Source organism: Onychostoma macrolepis, chromosome 21, assembly GCF_012432095.1.
Source record: "Onychostoma macrolepis isolate SWU-2019 chromosome 21, ASM1243209v1, whole genome shotgun sequence".
Taxonomy (NCBI): domain Eukaryota; kingdom Metazoa; phylum Chordata; class Actinopteri; order Cypriniformes; family Cyprinidae; genus Onychostoma; species Onychostoma macrolepis.
The window spans coordinates 9,120,815-9,141,428 of NC_081175.1; the positions used below are offsets into that span (position 1 = coordinate 9,120,815).

The 20,614-nt window shown below is 38.0% G+C and overlaps 1 protein-coding gene across 1 annotated transcript in view; it reads left to right on the top strand.

Annotated features, from left to right (window-relative positions):
* Positions 1-19,950, top strand: part of kif4 (kinesin family member 4) — a 136,697-nt gene extending 116,747 nt beyond the window's left edge. The window contains exon 31 of the mRNA XM_058757935.1: positions 19,494-19,950. Within this exon, the coding sequence (XP_058613918.1) occupies positions 19,494-19,691 (198 nt within the window). The 3' untranslated portion in view covers positions 19,692-19,950. The remainder of the gene's footprint in view (positions 1-19,493) is intronic.
* The last annotated feature ends 664 nt before the right edge of the window (positions 19,951-20,614 follow it).

Below are 20,614 nucleotides of genomic sequence, written 5' to 3' on the forward strand. Positions count from 1 at the left end.
GCGTTTAACTTGTGGGTTGCTTATACAGATGTTGCCGTTCCCGCGGCGGTAACATTTAAAAAGTGTAATTGCTGCCTTTTACCGCTAAGTGGCGCTTTAACCACAGACTTTGAAAAGTAAAAATTTGAACGCGTTGGAGCACATTCCCTCGCGTTTTGCATAGCACTCTGCCGAAATTGGTTGCAGTTGGTCTATAATCTAAGATAAACTAGTTAAAATAATTAATATTCACAGAAGCAAATTTAGTACTTTGTTATTCAGAACGAACTCAAGCAGCATAGTAAATGTCAGTGTCACATTACTTAATATTTCTCACAAATACAAATGTTTAAAATCTACATTTAATTCTTACAATAAATGTTACAGTTTCTACATGTCACGGACCTACTTTGTTATCTGTCCTTATTTAACAGGAACTAGCTACATTAGACAACTCCTGCACATGACATGCCCGAATTAGGAAATCGTAGAATTTTTTTCTTTTTGTTAATTCCTTCCTTAATTTTAGTGAAAATGTGAGCACATTGTATTATTTAATTCCCATTATTAAACAAGAAACGAATAAATAAAACCTGGCCAGGATTTAGCCAAAACAATTAAACAAAATAGCCTATACCGGACAAATTAATAAAACGTCTGTAATTTTAAACTCACAAGTTCTTTCATTATTCAACAAATACATTATATAACGAAATAGTATTTGTAATATAAAAACTAATAAAATTGTATTTATTTTTATTCGTCAGGATACAATTCGTTTTTAACAACGAATTTTCGTTTTTAACAAAACATTTACAACACAATAGGAAAAAGTGTCGCAGAGAGAGAAAAAGTAAGTTGTACAAAAAGCCTGTTAGCTATTTTTATTCGTCTTGTCAAAATACTATAAATTCGTTTGACATTTTTCTGTTAATACAGTAGGAAAAGTGTCGCAGAGAAAAATAAATAGGACATCTGTCATTTAAAATTATAGGTTAAGCAAAATATAAACAAAACCGAGTCCGTCCTTCAAGGACAGCGCATCATCCACACTTTGCTCCATCCTTATTCTGCTGTCACTGATCGACAACCTTCCTGTTCTGTCTGAGGGCCATACATCACCATCGGTAGCCTGCTCTGAGCATCACTGCGCACAGACCCCGCAAACAAAATACATGTTACTGAGTCGACCGCTACCGCGTTGTTCCATAGCGCAAGAAATCTGGTCGGTCCGCAGTTACTGCGTTAATGCAGATAAGATCTACTTTGCAGCCCCTACTTCGGAGCTCAACTCTCCCAAACCCCAACCTTCAACTGGAATTACACAAATGAAAATTCAGTCACACTGCTGGAGGCTATTTTTTATTTTTTTGCTTAACGTAATATAGACATGTTCTATCTAAAATAAAAATAATTATAATGTGTAACATTAAGCAGTGTGTTTTCAGCTGCAGAATACACACACATTTCTGATAAAGATCTTATTTCAAGTTTTTCCGTGCCAGATCCTGCTGACCACAACTGGACGAATTAACTTTGGTTTTGTGTCCGCAAAGCAAGAGAATGGTTAGTCATTAATTTAACTTCATAATAATAAAGGCGTAATCCACCTCAAAAAATTAAGTTTGTATATGTAACCATAACAATTACTGTGTATAACATCAAATCAGTGTTTAATTTGTTAACCCGCACCTGGACGCCAGCGCACTGAACGCTCTCTGTTTGCACTCGTCATTGTTTACGAACAGATTAAATGAAACGTGACAAGTCAGTGAGCAGTAATGGCGTCGGCGCGACGCAGTGCGTGCCGCGTGGGGGATGGGAAATGCTGAATGAATTCTCGCGGGATCCACCCTGCTTGCAGCTCGAGGCAGGGCTGCATCTCGCGGTAGTTTGATGTCGTGGGGGATGGGATCTCGTGAGAAAGTTGTTCATGGGTTCACCCATGTGGGCCCCAGATAAAATGCCTATTTTGAGCCCATGCCCACTCTGTAGCCCATGTGAATCCAAGGTGTTCAGTGCTTGATAATTACAGACCGGTGTGTTGGAGCAGGTCTATAAAATGCCGCTTGCTACCCGACTCCCGAGACAAACTTTCTCTCTCTCTTCTCCTTTACACAGCTGCTGTTGCAGCCATTAAAAAGAGTTCAGCTTTGGTTTTTAATGGCAAAGTGATTATATTTCGTTTTGTTTCTTTAAGTTAATTTAGAAACATGATTGGAACATTTTATGTTTGTTAATTTCAAGTTGTATTTATTATCTTTTTAAATACCATGCGGCCAGCGCCAGACAAATATGGGACAAACAAACAAGATATGGGACATAAAAAACGTCATGCATTTCACAATATACATTTAAAAATGTCAGATAAATGTGTGATAAATATAAAATCGTTTGTGCTAAAGGTGGAAGCTGAAGTGCGCTTTGAAGGACATGGAGGCGCTAGCGAGATCACTTGCGTTTTGTTTTTCTTAAGAATGGAAAATTAAAATGCGCTGTAATTTTTCCTCATAAAAGGTAAGAGTATACATCATTAAAAGCCGCAAATAGTTTTATTTGTGTGCACTCACAATATTAAAAAAAATGTGTTGCTTTTTAAAATAAAGAAAACAAACAAGCTCTTGATCTTGAGCAGGAATACTTCACAAAAATTGAACCGAAACTCAGCAAATACTTGCCTCACTGACATAAATATATTTATAGAATGCTATAAAATACTACTTTACAACGAAATAATTCAAATCGAAAATTAAAAAGTCTTTCATTAGCCTTTGTAATCTATGAAGATGCATTTCTCTCTAAAGGCGCGTCCAGTGAGGAGATATGGGGAGTAAGTGTGGAGCAAAGTGTGGATGATGTGCTGTCCTTGAAGGACGATCAACTCGGTTTTCCATTTTTAATAGAAAAATGTCAAAGGAATTTAGTATTTTGACAAGATTAATAAAAGGCTATTTTTGTTCAACTTACTACAAAAAGTAAGTTGTACAACTTTTTTTCTCTCTCTGCGACACTTTTTCCTATTGTGTTGTAAATATTAAACGAATGACAAGACGAATAAAATAACAAATACAATTTTGTGCAGGCTACACTTTTATTCGTTAGCCTATATCTCTCTTTCAGTAGCGGAAATTTAAATGTGAGATTCTGGAAACGAGATCTAAATTTAGTGAGAACGGTCGGGTCAGGAAGAAATTATTCTAATTAAGCAGACAGCGGGTGAACAAAGAGGGAATAGCGGGAGCGGGTGGGTGAAGGCCATAAAAACCCCAGCGTGTCAACCGTCCCTTTGCGCCACCTGGTGGTGATTTCGCGAACGACTTTCACATCTGAGTAATTTGTATTTGCCGCTGCGGCATTACCGCGCCGGCTAGCGCGGCGGTAATAGGCATTCTGGTTGACTACCTACTGTAGTTGAAAATGGTATATTTAAAACGGCAAAAGCATCTAGAAATTCGCTCCATCCGCGAGGTCTGTATTCATCGCGGATGATATGAGGAGCTGTTACGCTTTCAACCAAATCCATCATGTGCGAACCGGCGATTACGCGACCTTTAAACACAAACTCTCCAGAATCTGCCCATGAAGACAACTGCTTAGCATTAGACATTTTATTCAAAATGAATTTGATGTTTTTTAATCGCCTTTGCGGTACATTAAGATCTCGTTGACGATGTGATCCTCTTCATCGTCATTATTAGACGGTGGTGCAGGTGTACTAGCAGGTGCGTCGGTATGAACGGTATCCTGTTTCGGGAGCGTGAGAGTTAAAGTACCGCTCTCCAAATCACCCTGTTTTACCATAGTTAAAAACCTCTGCAAGACACTGAAATAAAGTTTAGCTTTCCCGTGCGAATCTAAATCAGACCTCTGTAATATAATTCTTATAGCACCATCCAAATCGTTCTCCACAACTTGTTGAATTGTCTCGCGAACATTCCCGGCTCTTAATTTATTCAGCTGATTCTGCGGAATTACATAATGCTTTTCAGCATATTCCATTCCTAATGTTGTCTTGATGTTATTAAACTAGTGATAAAAGATGTGGCGACACTTAACAGAGGGACGAGAAAACCTCCTCTTTGATTAATCTAGGGGTGTTCCTGACTAAGGATTTTCATAGTTGAATCGGAATTTTCGAATCTTACTGATAGTCGAATCATATGTTTGGGGGCAGGGGGCAAAAAACATTACCAAGAGTCAAGTCAGACACTGGACAGTCATAAATACTGACATTAATACTCAGGGAAAATGTGTAATGGAAGCCTCGCAGATACAAACGGAGTGAATAATGTTTTATGTTTTGATTAAAAGATAGTTAACATTAAATGTCAGCGAAAGAATTCACAACATTTTTTACAATAGTGCTCTCATTATAACGTTATATGACAGTATAGGTCATGCGCTGAATGACCAGTAGAATTAATCCTTTGATAGAAGGTTTTTAATCAATTTATCTCATATAAAATATGCTTCATTTATACAACACAACGTTAATATAACTTATAGGCTATATGCACAAAACGCCCCGATGCATGAACGTGTCTGCGCGGCTCTGAACTCCTTTTGTGGACGCGTTCTTGACGCAACAACGTGCAGAAACACGGCAACTAAACTCTAAAAATTCACAGCGTTTTATTATAATAGTGTTGTTCTTATAATGTTATGTGTATAGTCCCAGTCATAGTTATTACTATTCTGCATAGTTGTTTGTCCTGCTGCGCACTGAAGAGATAATCACTGTTCAATAGAGCGCTTTACTGCAGCGACTCAACCAAAGGTGTCTTATACGAGATAAATAATATATATACGATATATATAAACCGGCTGAAATGTTTTGAAATCACTTGTATCCTACCTGATCGAAAAAAGTCATTCACTCGTCAGTTTAAGTTTTAAATCCTTGCCGCCAAAATGTTTCTCTGTCGGTCACGGATTATGGAAAGTGAAACTTAAATCTATAGGGGTGGTTGGATTTATTCACGCACGTTAAAATATTTATTTAAAGCTTTTTTTCTTTTCAGATTCTTATTTACAGCATTATCATAATAGGCTGTATATTAACTTATTGGGAGAAAACCGGTAGTTCTATGTGAAATCAGACATTGAGCACCCCCATATAGCCAAAATGGTATGATCATAACACCCTGCGAATATTCGACTGTGAGATTGGGAGTCAAATCAGGCTCCTCGAATCGAAGCATCGAATCGTCGACTATTCGGGGTCACCCCTAGATTAATCAATCGGTTTTTTTTCTCTTGACGGTGATCTTTTTACTAGCCGTGTATTTGATTTCCTCTGTTCTTTTTTTAATCTGCGGAACTGTGCGCTGTTTAGAGGTATGGTACCGCGGAGCACGTTAAGAGCTATTTCGCACAAGGATAGAATCAGTTGATCTGATGCCGAATGTAAAATGACGCGCCGCTGCTTCGGTGAAGCCTTATATAACAATTTTAAAAGAGGTTGGTTTTTACAAAGCCTATTGCTCATTTTTCTTATTTTCACCAAAGTTTACAGAGTTCTTTTCTGTGCGTACACCACCTGATGATCTGAAAACAGATCTGAGACAAACGCTCCGCCGTTTTAGCTTTAAAGTCAATCAAAAGAAATCCGAAAGGCTGATTGGTTGCATCATGATAACATTCCATGAAATATTTTGTGCTCCCTGGAAAAATTTGATGACCTAAAACCATTATTTGCATAGAGTCTCTGGGACTCTTGTACAAAATAATATACTGCGTATTCAGTGTAATAATCCTACTGGTTTTACCTTGAAAAAACAGATTCATGTTCATCATGAATCATTTTCCATTATATTGATAACTTATATCAATATAATGGAAAATGATTTATGATGAACATATTTCGTGAACGCTCATGAGAGTTCATCGTTTGAATATGCTAATTCCATTAAATCACAAATCAAAATAGAATTCTTATTAGGAGGCAATAAATCAAGATTTTGGTATACCTTCAATAAATATAACAATGACGAGTTCATCATGCAAAGGTTGCTAACAGCTGTATAAAAAACAATATTGTTGTAAGGGTTTTATCCTTCATTTATAAATTTTAGCTTTAGGGAACCAAATCGTAGAAATTCGGTTTTGATCTGATTAATTGATATTAATCAAAATTGTATCATTTATACCTTATTAACGACTCGACCAGCGAGTATTAATACAGTATATTTTAGCAATTCGGCTTATTGTTGATAATACAGAATTGATTGGGAAATCTTTGAGCACAGGTAACACGATCTATGGCAAATAATTTAAGATTTTAAAATCAAGGCAGCAGACTATTCATTAAAAATGAATCGAGAGTTTATTTACTATTCTAAGGTACAATACACAACAAAACACATACACACACACACATACATACGTTATGGCAAGATAAAAGCAGTTTGAAGAAAGTTAAGCTATTCTCTTTTCCTGAGAATAAAGACGCCCTTGGGACGTCACAAACAGAAGACTCTGTTATCGTTATCTTTTAACGATTCATTCAATTCAAACTCAGCGAATTCAAGATTTGTTTGTTTTACTTGCTTTGAGTTGAGTTGAAGGAAATTCTTCTTGAGGTTGGTTGTTGCTGGAGGGAAGCCCCGGACTTTCTTGCTGATGTGTTGTCGCGTGACGTCACTCAGGATTCCTCCTTTTGGATTTGATGGCGGCTTGAGCAGCGCGCGAATAGCAAGTTTGAAGTTCTTACGCAGCAGCTTTGCAAGTTACTTTGGTCAGACGTGGACAGGGCGTTGAAGTCTTTTGAGATGATCAGCCAGATGTTTCACAGCGCGATCGGGGGGGCAACGCCCAGACTTTCAGCCAAGTTTCCTTGCAGTTTCACCAGTTGTTCACTTTGCAAAGTTGGGTGTCTGTTAAGTCATAGATTAAAAATATCCTAAGTTCTAATAACTACAGCAAGATAACGACATAAAATACCACATTCATATATTGTCTCTTGAGTATATTGCTTTAATAGCAGCAGTCTTTTCTGGATTGTCCTTTTGAAGATCCTCTGTGCGACTAGAGTCTCTTTGTTGTACGAGCAAAAGAGGCGGCATCCTCTTGGAATGCAGTGAAGAAAAGGGGTTTGTTATGAGGTCACCAGGATGTTATGAGGTCACCAGGATGTCTGTGCTGTAGGTTTGTTGAGGTCTGGTTAAGATATATCTGTCGTTCCTTGTTGATTCCATCATTGAATTATGGTCAAAAGCAGTCAGGGGACTCAGGGAGGGTCTGTGCTGGAGCATGTCCAGATTCCCCGTGCTTTGTACTGTCTGTTTATTCGACTTTATTTATGGTAAACTGGTCAGGAATAACATTGAAGATTGGTTCTTCAAAGGATGGCCAGATGTTCTCCTCCCAGCTTCATGAGATAAGGAGAACAGACAGGAAGCTTAGTCAGATACTTTGGGCGTTGGGTTGGTCATTTGTAACTTTTACGAGCTGATGATGGAAGATCAGTTCCAGTGGAATGTTCTTAAGTTAAACTCATGTGTGTGCGTTCTTTTCGACCAGGTTCTACACTGTCAATTTTTACATTGATCATCTTATCTGCGTTACACAACAGATTTTTCACAAAGACAGTCTTCCCGCTGCCAGAAGGTCCGGAGACCACCGCGGAGAACGGGAATTGAAAACGAAAGTCAAAACCTTCTTTAACATACACATCGTCTGCTCTGGACACATTGTTAATAACCGTAGGATAAAGTGGAGCAGTTAGGCAAGAGAACCCGTTTGTCATAAACCACTTTGAACCTTTTCAAAACTGATCTAATATGTAGTGTGAACTTCTTTTCATTCCGTACAATGGTTTCTGTACGGGTGAGCAGGTGGGACGTGTCACGAGATGCTACATAACCGTGTACCAGACATAGCATACTTTCTAAGGTAACGTTTCGCTCATTCGAAGAATGGAGCGTGATCCCTTTCGCTCTAAGTGTGACTTTATTTTTTGCAGTTTTAAAGCCGTATGATTTTGGACCAGTTGATGCGAATTTCGAGATTTTATCGTCTATGTCGAGTTCGTTCGTCAGTTCGCCGAGGTATGAACCTGTTTGAGGCATCCATTCGCCTTCTTTCGCCTTCTTTAGAGCTGATAAAATGTTTAAAAAAAAAACTGTAACTTGAATGCAATGTAAGTCGCTTTGGATAAAAGCGTCTGCTAAATGCATAAATGTAAATGTAAAATGTAAATGTTTCGACGAAAAGATAAGGCTGTCTGTATCTACGTAAAAAACGCGAGGTCCTAATCTGTCCATAAGGTCGTATAATTCCAAGCGTCCATACGCCGTGGTGAATGAGGAGATAAACACATTAACATCGCGTGTGGGGGCGGGGTTCTCGTCAGAGTAGCACCACTGCACTAGGGCTACAGAGTCTGACACGAATGAGAAGTGTTTAATGACGTGGTAGTATCCAAAAATGTGACGGGCGAAATCTTCAGGATCTGTCAAAAGTTCAGTCATAGGTAAATTACATCTAAGTCCGAATCTTCCCCAAAGGGTATTCAATAAATTATTTATAGATCTACATGCCGGATTGAGCGCGACTTTGTCGATGTCGAGTTGAATGCCCTCCTCCTTAAAATAATCTTTGACGTAAGACTGTTTTTCGGCATCTGTCACTATGTGCGGGGGGAAACCTGAAGCCTCTTGCTTGAATTTGAGAAAAGTCTTAACATATTCGGTGAATAATGTATCTGACGTCTGCGGAAAGTGCCAGACTTCCACAATTCTGACAACTGTATAGCCTTTAACTATGGAGTGTGAGAGTTCCACAGACGTCCAAACCCCTGAAATAGCCCTTTCTTCATCGCTGTGCTGACAACGCGTCTGTAGTTGTTGCTCTGCGCAGGTGCGACACAGAGCGAACAATAGCTTCCCCTGCGGTGATTTGAAAGGGATAAGCGGATGAAGTAGTTTACGCGGGGGCAGAACCGTACATTTAATAAGCCTGAAATAGGACTCGAACGGTTCAAAATCTTTTTAAATTATTTCAGGATGACCGATCGGGTAAGTTTTACGTGACTGCACAAAAGGATACAATGACAAAAAAATCCAGATATGATACGCGTTTGCCCTCTGTAACTTTATGGTAAAGCTTCAGTGCGTTCGTTCGACTGCCGAAAAGCGATGCCCTAGGATTCAGTCGTTCAGGTGCCACGTAATTACTCATAAAAGTCCTAACATCAGGATCGTTTTGTTTGGCGTTCTCCCACTGACATTCCCAAATAGTAATTACTTAGAGGTTGTAAGTTTTACACACAACTTCCAGCTTATTATCAGACTGTCTTCTGAGCACACCGAAAGGTGTTTTTGACACAGGATTTAATTAGTTAGGATTAAAATGACAACAATGCCCGTGCCAGAAACACCCCAGGAATTCCAAAGCCGTTCTATCACCGTTAAACTCATAATATCCATCCACGTAATAAGATCCGAATTTGACTTCTCCGTGATTTAATGCATGATGTACGTCAACATTTTTGCTTGCTTTAATATATTCCAACCACTGAATGGACGGGGTAGAATAAGCTTTGTACTGATTAAGATACTCGTTTTTATGCGTTAGGGCTATTGTGTCTTTGGATAAAAGAAAGTGTTTTAAACACCTTCATAGCGCACCCCGCGAGCATTGCACATCCGAAGGGGTCCACGTTTGTACAGACAAACTCTTTTCTGTATTTCATACATCCCTCACGTAACAAAACAACATCGTTCTTGCAATACATTCCGAGTTGTGTTTTGAAGTCAAACACCTGTCCTGCTACACTCTCGTACCACCTATCAAATTTTACCTGATCAGGTTCGGACATTGTGTTGTATCCATAATCTTCTTTAGATGGATACGGACCGACATAATTTGCATTTTGCAAATGATTAAAATGATGGGGAAAGAAACCTTTTTCGTCGGTGTTTAGGTTTAAAGCGGAGGTCATTTTTGAAAATTTCATAGGCAAGAAACTGTAACTGTCTATGTATCTCTGTTTAAATGCATGATCGTACATATACAGGTGCTGGTCATATAATTAGAATATCATCAAAAAGTTGATTTATTTCACTAATTCCATTCAAAAAGTGAAACTTGTATATTATATTCATTCATTACACACAGACTGATATATTTCAAATGTTTATTTCTTTTAATTTTGATGATTAGAGCTTACAGCTCATGAAAGTCAAAAATCAGTATCTCAAAATATTAGAATATTACTTAAGACCAATACAAAGAAAGGATTTTTAAAAATCTTGGCCAACTGAAAAGTATGAGCATGTACAGCACCTTTTTGCCTGAATTACTGCAGCAATGCGGCGTGGCATGGAGTCGATCAGTCTGTGGCACTGCTCAGGTGTTATGAGAGCCCAGGTTGCTCTGATAGTGGCCTTCAGCTCATCTGCATTGTTGGGTCTGGTGTCTCTCATCTTCCTCTTGACAATACCCCATAGATTCTCTATGGGGTTCAGGTCAGGCGAGTTTGCTGGCCAATCAAGCACAGTAACACTATGGTCATTGAACCAGCTTTTGGTACCTTTGGCAGTGTGGGCAGGCTCAAGTCCTGCTGGAAAATGAAATCAGCATCTCCATAAAGCTTGTCAACAGAAGGAAGCATGAAGTGCTCTAAAATTTCCTGGTAGATGGCTGCGTTGACTGTGGACATCAGAAAACACAGTGGACCAACACCAGCAGATGACATGGCAGCCCAAATCATCACTGACTGTGGAAACTTCACACTGGACTTCAAGCAACATGGATTCTGTGCCTCTCCACTCTTCCTTCAGACTCTGGGACCTTGATTTCCAAATGAAATGTAAAATTTACTTTCATCTGAAAAGAGGACTTTGGACCACTGAGCAACAGTCCAGTTCTTTTTCTCCACAGCCCAGGTAAGATGCTTCTGACTTTGTCTCTGGTTCAGAAGTGGCTTGGTAGCCCTTTTCCTGAAGACGTCTGAGCGTGGTGAATCTTGATGCACTGACTCCAGCTTCAGTTCTCTCCTTGTCAAGCTCTCACAAGTGTTTGAATCGGCTTTGCTTGACTGTATTCTCAAGCCTGCGGTCATCCCTGTTGCTTGTGCACCTTTTCCTACCCAAATTCTTCCTTCCAGTCAACTTTGCATTTAATATGCTTTGATACAGCACTCTGTAAACAGCCACACCTTTCAGTAATGACCTTCTGTGACTTACCCTCTTTGTGGAGGGTGTCAATGTTCGTCTTCTGGATCATTGCCAAGTCAGCAGTCTTCCCCATTATTGTGGTTTCAAAGAACAAGAGATACCCAGAATTTATACTGTAGGGATGGTCATTTATTCAAACTCAAATGTAAATATTCTAATATTTTGAGATACTGATTTTTGACTTTCATGAGCTGTAAGCTCTAATCATCAAAATTAAAAGAAATAAACATTTGAAATATATCAGTCTGTGGGTAATGAATGAATATAATATACAAGTTTCACTTTTTGAATGGAATTAGTGAAATCAACTTTTGATGATATTCTAATTATATGACCAGCACCTGTATACGAGTCTGCATGCTTGGAGTATAATGCTTGGCGCCAAACCCTGACTTGTGAAATACTCGAGCAATTTATAAGAGTCGAAACCTGAAGCATTGTGTGCTATAAATGTAAAGTCTGCAAATTTTGGACATCTGAAATCTACGCAATCAACACCTTCGGCTGTGAACTCTTCACCGTCTTGCGAAATGGCGCACACGTAATTTGCAGTATGTCTTGAATCTTCGTGCATCGTCTCGAAATCAAAATAAATATATTTTTCACTATGCTCATCAGGTTTTACGGGTTGAATATAACAGCTGTGATGGCCTTCATCTATCAGTATGTCATTGCAATGCGGACATTTGGACGGCGCGCACTTGTGCAATAATAGTTTATCACCCGACCATTTCGCTCTATACTGTCTGCAACATCTGCCACAAAATTTTACGAGGTCGCAGCATGACCTCACTGCTTCACTTTGCGGCTGTTTATGCATTTCATAACAGAAGTCAGATCTACAATATCTAGCACAGTCCTCACACTGTACTCATTTCTTAGGATGTGTGTGGCACTGGGGCGTATTACACATGTTGCATGTAAATTTGCAATAATATAAACTGCGATCGTTAAAGCCTTGATAGCAGTGCTTGCGAGCATAGCTGTACTCTAAGAAGCCCTTCAGATTTTTTATCATGTAGTAATGATCCTCATGCAGATATAAATGTATGGTGTTCGGGTGTGTTTCATCTGTATTTTTATAGACTTCCAATTTACCTGAACACGATCTGTGAAAGATGACTATTTTCAGGTCTAGGGCTGTTTCGAATTTAGATACATCGTGAAATGCAATTTTATCTTGTGGATGATAACCCTGTTCTGTGTGTATGTTGTTGGCTATTCTCACCAATTCCTGATCGGGACAGTGAGGGTTTAAGGAATGCACTAGACATATACTGAAGCATATATTGTCTGTTATTTTTGGGGGCGAAAATATGTATCTTATTTTTTTGGATTATCATATTGTGTGCTAGGTCGGTTAGCTTTCTACGTCCTCCACCTTGTCTATTCCGTGCCACCGACACACATACCTGTAAAGCAGAATTGCTACCCACATCCACATTGCTTTGAACTGCTTGTTCGATTTGATCGACAAACGTATTAACCCTCTGGGGTCTGAGGTCATTTTGGGGCCCTTGAGATGTTTTGACATGCCCTGATATTTGTGCTTATTTCAGCTACTTAAAACATACTATTGACCAACATGTAATTTTTTTTGTATTCAGCACAAACTGTGCTACAATAATATGTGACCAAGATGGATGTACATGTTTGCATTTTTTAGAAAAAAATTATGCGTGGTTAGTAAGTTTTGGGGGAAAAAATGTAGCTGAAATAAGGCTATAAAACCCACACTAAATAGTCCTGAACAAGACTTTTGAGTAATCAGTCTTGTAGGCTAGAATATTTACTTCAAAATTATGTGAAAATCAAAGACATGTTTTGTGGTCGAGGGTCTATATGCGAGGGAGTGGCAATGGCCATGAATATTAAGTGAGTCTCACCTGAGAGACAAAGGGCCCTCCCCTAATGGCCCATCAGTGTGACAGTGAGGCAGGTAAGAGAGAATGTGAGGAGATTGAAAAAAGGGTTTTTAAATTATTTGTATTTTATTTACAACACAGTATAATAAAAACATACATAATGAAGGTCAAAGATGCATTATTGTGCACACTGATCTAACCACAGAGATGTGAACAGACTTTGAGTCATTCCTGCAACAGATTCTGTTCAGCAAGTGAAACAAGTAAATCATACCTGATATTTACGTGTGTTATTTAAGTGTTTCTACTTCTTTCCATGGATTCAAGAAGAAAAAAACACAATCAGTAGAAAAGGAGCTTGTTTTAACATAGAATATCAGTGTAGTTGAACATCTGATGTTGGTACAGCGCTCTCAGAGGAAAACAGTTTGAAAAGACATCAGGATACATCTGGTGCTGGTATCTGATTCAATAAAATACAAACAAAAAAAAAACATTTGTGAGCATGTTAATATCAGGAACATCTGTATGTGTGTGTGTGTGTGTGTATGTATGTATATATATATATATGTATATATGTATATGTATGTGTGTGTACATACATGCATACATACATGCATACATACATACACACACACACACACACACACACACACACACACACACAGACACACACACACACACACACACAGACACACACAGACATACATACATAGGCCTATGATATGATTCTGTAGCCACAGACTCAAGCATGCTTTGTACAATAAAAGGATGTACTTTGTTTAAATCTTTTTTTGTAGGATGTACTCAGTTTAAATCTTTGCGTCGGTCTCTCCTTACGGTGTTAGGGGCTGGCAGTAGGTGTGGTCTGACCTCAGAGGCGTAAGCTCATTCTGAGTTTGACACGGTAGTGCGAGGTTAGCACACAATGGTCTCTCGCTCACCTTCCATTCAATGAGAATTGAATATTCAGCAGACCATGGTATAATGAAATTTTAATGTCAAATTACAATAATTTTAAAAGAAAGTTGTTAAACTTATTTGCTAAACTACGATTTGACAAAGTCTGGTTGAAGCTTGAATCATTGATTCTCAAAAATATCTTAAAGGGGTGGTTGACTTTTTGTTTTTTTTGTTTTTTTAATACTTAATTGTATTTATGACGTGCAGTCTAACGTGTTAATGCTTTGTTTAAAAAAATAATAATAATTTCACATTTACCTTTATTCTATACCGCTTTGTTCCTTCTATAAACACGCTGATGATTTCCTGGTTTTATGAAGCCCCTCCCTCAGAAATATGCGATGGGCTCAGATTGGTTAGCTGGGCCAGTGTGTTGTGATTCGCTAAACCGTCAAGTCACCTTTATTTATATAGCGCTTTTACAATACAGATTGTGTCAAAGCACTTAACAGTATCAAATTGGAGGATAGAGTGTCAGTAATGTATAATGATAAGATTAAACACTCAATTTTCAATTTTCAGTTAAAGGCATTTCATTATTGAATTCAGAGATGTCATTGTCTAGCTCAGTTTAGTTTAAATAGTATCTGTGCAATCAAATCAGCGATAATCGCTAAAAATTAAGTGTCCCCAACTGAGCAAGCCAGAGGCGACAGCGGCAAGGAACCAAAACTCCCTTTGTGACAGAATGGAGAAAAAAAAACCTTGGGAGAAACCAGGCTCAGTCGGGGGGCCAGTTCTCCTCTGACCAGACAAAACCCACAGTTCAAAAGTTTATATTTCTATTTTAATTTTGTTACAATTTCTAACAATAGTAGCATTATGTAGTTAGGTATTTTTTTTATATTTTAGTTATTTTGTTGTTGTTTTTTTTTAGTTTTATTGTATTCAATCGAGGTTTTCACTGGGGATATATCTCTGGGGGTCATCTGGGTGTTCTGGTCTCCGCTGACGATCAGGGCTGTAGACATCTCTTGGTGCTGATCCACCATCTGATCGGATACGGACTGAGAAACAGAATAGGAAAGAAACAGACAAATATTAGCGTAGATGCCATTCAACTTACGATGTAACGAGTACATCGTGTGTTATGGGGAGTGTTCCCAGTTCCGGTTGATCTAATTAATGCAGCCTAAAAATCCTTTAACGGATTTGAATAATAGAAGCGTATTAATGTGTTATGTGTAAGCCAGGCTAAAGAGATGGGTCTTTAATCTAGATTTAAACTGACAGTGTGTGTCTGCCTCCCGAACAGTGTTAGGTAGACTGTTCCAGAGTTTGGGTGCTAAATAGGAATAGGATCTGCCGCCCGCAGTCGATTTTGATATTCTAGGTATTATCAAACGGCCGGAGTTTTGAGAACGCAGCGGACGTGGAGGACTATAATGCGATAAGAGCTCGCTCAAGTACTGAGGAGCTAAACCATTCAGGGCTTTATAAGTAATTAACAAGATTTTAAAATCTATCCGATGTTTGATAGGGAGCCAGTGCAGTGTTGACAGAACCGGGCTAATATGGTCATATTTCCTGGTTCTAGTAAGGACTCTAGCTGCTGCATTTTGGACTAACTGTAGTTTGTTGATCAAGCGTGCAGAACAACCACCCAATAAAGCATTACAATAGTCTGACCTTGAGGTCATAAACGCATTAATTAACATTTCTGCATTTGACGTTGAGAGCATTGGTCGCAATTTAGATATGCTTTTGAGATGAAAAAATGCAGTTTTACAGATGCTAGAAACATGGCTTTCAAATTAAAGATTGCTATCGAACAGCACACCTAGGTTCCTGACTGATGAAGAAGAATTGACCGAGCAGCCGTCAAGTGTTAGATAATGTTCTAGGTTATTACATGTGGGGTTTTTAGGTCCGATAATTAACACCTCTGTTTTTCAGAATTTAGCAGTAAAAATTACTCGTCATCCAGTTTTTATATCGACTATGCATTCCGTTAGTTTCTCAATTTGGTGTGTTTCACCGGGCCGCAAAGAAATATAGAGCTGAGTATCATCAGCATAACAGTGAAAGCTAACACCATGTCTCCTGATAATATCTCCCAAGGGTAACATATAAAGCGTGAAAAGTAACAGCCCTAGTACTGAGCCTTGAGGTACTCCATACTGCACTTGTGATCGATATGATACCTCTTCATTCACTGCTACGAACGGATGGCGGTCAGATAAGTACGATTTGAACCATGCTAAGGCACTTCCACTAATGCCAACAAAGTTTTCTAGTCTATTCAAAAGAATGTTGTGGTCGATAGTGTCGAACGCAGCGCTAAGATCCAGTAGAACTAATAAAGAGAGACAACCACGATCAGATGATAGAAGCAGGTAATTTGTAACTCTAATGAGAGCAGTCTCAGTACTATGATACGATCTAAATCCTGACTGGAATTCCTCACAGATATCAATTTTCTCTAGGAAGGAATATAATTGTGAGGATACTACCTTTTCTAGTATCTTTGACAGAAAAGGGAGATTTGAGATCGGTCTGTAATTAACTAGATCTTTGGGGTCAAGTTGTGGTTTTTTAATGAGAGGCTTAATAACAGCCAATTTGAAGGTTTTGGGGACATATCCTAATGACAATGATGAATTAATAATAGCCAAAAGAAGATCTATGACTTCTGGAAGCAGCTCTTTTAGTAGTTTAGATGGAATCGGGTCTAACATACATGTTGTTGGTTTAGATGATTTAGCAAGTTTATACAATTCTTCCTCTCCCACAGTAGAGAATGAATGAAATTGTTCCTCAGGGGATCTATAGTGCGCTATCTGATGCGATACTGTAGCTGACGGCTGCAAGGATACAATTTTATCTCTGATAGTATTGATCTTGGAAGTGAAGTAGTTCATAAAGTCATTACTGCTATGCTCTTGGGAAATGCCAACACCTGTTGATGCTTGATTTTTCGTTAATTTAGTTACTGTATTGAATAAATACCGAGGGTTATGTTTGTTTTCTTCTAGAAGAGACTAAAAGTAATCAGATCTAGCAGTTTTTAATGCTTTTCTGTAGGATAGGGTACTTTCCCGCCAAGCTAAACGAAATACCTCTAATTTAGTTTTCCTCCAGCTGCGCTCCATTTTCCGGGCTGCTCTCTTTAGGGCGCGGGTGTGCTTATTATACCACGGTGTTGGACTCTTATCCTTAATCTTCCTTAAGCGTAAAGGAGCAACCGCATCTAAAGTGCTAGAAAAGACCAGTGCGGTTTAACGTCATGCCCTCGCATCAGCGGCATGTGCTCCGGTTGTATTGTAAACAATGGCGTTGTCAATATTGCTTATCAATTTGAGCCCGATTGAGACCCAGAGAATATTAGTGAAGAGGATCGTGCAGAACCTGTGTAAGCACGGCTCTTACAGGACGTTTCAGAATGGTATGGTTCTTTGTTTGTCGTCTCATTCTTTTAGATGTGCTGTTATTTGTAAATGCTACTGCTTATGTTAGCTTTTAATATAGCCTACAGTTTTATCCTGATTAAAGCTTTAATACAGCACGGCAACCACGTGCACGTCCATGTTTAACACTTCTCATAGCTATGTGAAAATTATCTGTCTGTCTATACACACAGAGTGTATAATTGGAACAGTTCATTGTTGGAGCTGAGCTGGTTAGCTGATGATCTGAATGAGAGGGAGAGAGAGATGCAGAGTAACTCGTTGTTGTCCTTGCAAGCCGTTTTTGTAGGAATTAAATTGCCATAATTTTAAAAGACACAAAATCTCCGTTTGCATTGAACTTTCAGCATCATAACATTCAGATATTTTTTATGCTGAAATGGCAACATTACACACTAGCTAACATTAAAAAGTGAAATCCCAATCAAGCATCCCTTTAATTTGTGTTATGTAGTTCTTTTGTGCACACCAAAAACTGTTTGTCCAACAAGCTTGTATGGTCAAATGGACACAGTTATGTCAAAAATTACATCCCCATCTTGGCGAGTATTCACATAAAGACAGTTGTTTTTCTTTAGAGCCCTTACAGTTAATTGGGTTGATTTTCACGTGTGTGTATATATATATATATATATATATATATATATATATATATATATATATATATATATATATATATATATATATATATATATATATATATACACACACACACACACACACACACACACACACACACACACACACACACACACACACACACACACACACACACACACACACACACACACACACACACACACACACATATATATATATATATATATATATATATATATATATATATATATATATATATATATATATATAAACAGTAAGTAGTTATTACAGTGGATAGCTGTACACATGCAGCTTGAATAAGGATGAGTATATTTAATTCACACAGTGAAGACTGTGCAGTGTTTTATATTTGATTCAATTTCTGTAGCATGTTGTACCTGAACCTTTATTTTTTTTGGTCATGTATGACTATTGTAGATCTAGAGCAGTGAAACTCAAATCTGGCTTGCGAGATCCACTTTCCTGCAGTTTAGCGCCAACCCTGATCAAACCTACCTGTGATTTTCTAGTGATCCTGAAGACACTGATAAGCATGCTCAGGTGTGTTTGATTAGGCTTAGAGCTAAACTCTACAGGAAAGTGGATCTCGCGAGCCAGATTCGAGTATCCCTGATCTAGAGTGTCATGCATTTGGTATATGTGGTATCTTAATTATAAAAATATCTCAAACTTTCCACAAAATTATGGATATTACTGTCACAAAATCAGTCATTTTGATTGCAAAGAATTTGATTGCATTAAAGCTAAATAAAAATATAAAGTTATGAAATGTATGTACAAATAATACATTGAGACTAACAATTGTCAGAACAAATTATATTATGTTTAACCAGAGACGAAGAATCCCATGTAGCAACTCATAATGTAAAAACTGCACTGGTATGCTAAATGGCCATGGATGCCCTGGAGCTCACATCTCAAAAAACATTGAAGCAAATTTTCAAATAGGTGCTATCTTAACTAGAAATAAACCTCATATTCTATAAAAATAAACTAGAATTTTGAATTGCTCAGTGTTCATGTGTAGGCGATTTGAAAATTTCTCTGTGCTAAACTTTTTCTTACCCTAGTTCAAACACTGGCAAGTGAAATCTGACAATTTATTAGCAATGGGATAATGATAGACATTTAGTTACCTAGCGCAAAATTGAGTTGCATATGAAAGTGATTTACTTGCAATGTAGATGGCTGCATAATAAGATTTATTACCACATCAGTATGCTTTCTTAAGCCAACATGAGAGAACTTTTTTTTTTTTTTTTTAAGTAATAATAAAGAAAAGGTATTTATATACATAATGGTTAAAGATTTTTCTTTATCTTGAACATCATTTTATTGTACCTAGAAAATAGCATACTGGTTTGGGATGTCATGAAGGTAATTGGGAATAAATGACAGCCTTTCATTTCTGTGTGTGCTCAAGTCTTCCTCAAACACTTTTTCTTTTTTTTCTTTTTTTTTTTTTGCACCGTGAAAAGGAGATTGGAGACATGGGGCACCTGCCTGCAGATCTGAAGCTTGAAAAGAAACCAGTCCCTGCTGACAACGAGAGTGACAGTGATGACTCTGAAGGGATGAACAGCACTTCCAGTTTTCTCCGGGGTAAAAAGAGAGGTCTAAATAACTTCAAAAACAGCTTTTTCTCTGGTTGTACACCCATCCGTGAAGAACATTAGCATTACAATAGTAAAATGTGCTAACTTGTCTTGTTGTTTTTTGTCTTTTTCATGTGGTTTAAATGTATACATTTGTTTAAATTAGTAATTGTAATCTAGGTTTGTGGAATCTGCCATTCATTTGTAATAATTATTAATGCACTAACAATATGAACTACTCATGTCATCTGTTATTTTATAGTATTTTAAGCAATTTGTCTATGACATTTGAAAGTCTGGGTTGCAGATGTTATTTCTATTAAAAATCTAGTGACTTCAATAAATGGTTCATTTTATTTTTGTTGTTGTTTATTATTTAACGTTGCTGTTAAAATATCTAAATACACTATTCAGCCAGAAGCATTTAGAGTGTTAGGTGGCAATATGCAACTTTAATTTTGGTAGTCAGTCACACCAGTAAAACAAGCCAAAGCAAAAGTAGGCTAGTAGGCATGTGGATATTACACATATGGACTGGGTAGTCAGAACCTTCAGGGATGGCAGAGCGGAGTCTGCTAAAGGAAAGACACAAGCTCACCAAAAGTGGACATGTATTCTTCCACGTACCATGGAAGAATACAGACATGGGTGTAAGGACCACCTGCCGGACCAACAGCAAAATGCAGTGGCCTGCAGCTTGAATGTGTTCTGCGTGTAGGCCTTTTACCTGCGCTTCTGCAAAGTTCCCTTAATTTATCAGGATTTTGTTTCAGTTGTAGTCTAGCTCCGTGTTTAATCTGACTCCAGTTCCAAGTGATCATTAAATTTAGACTATTTCTAATTAAAAACTGGTCACAGATATGGGTTATGTATTATTTGAGATACTTGATTATTTTGAATATCCCATACTTTCAATTATTCATTCATCAGGGACCCGATGTTGCATTTGAGTCTTGCATGGCCTTCGCGGATCTCACTAACTCGCCAGTCTGATAAATCAGTAA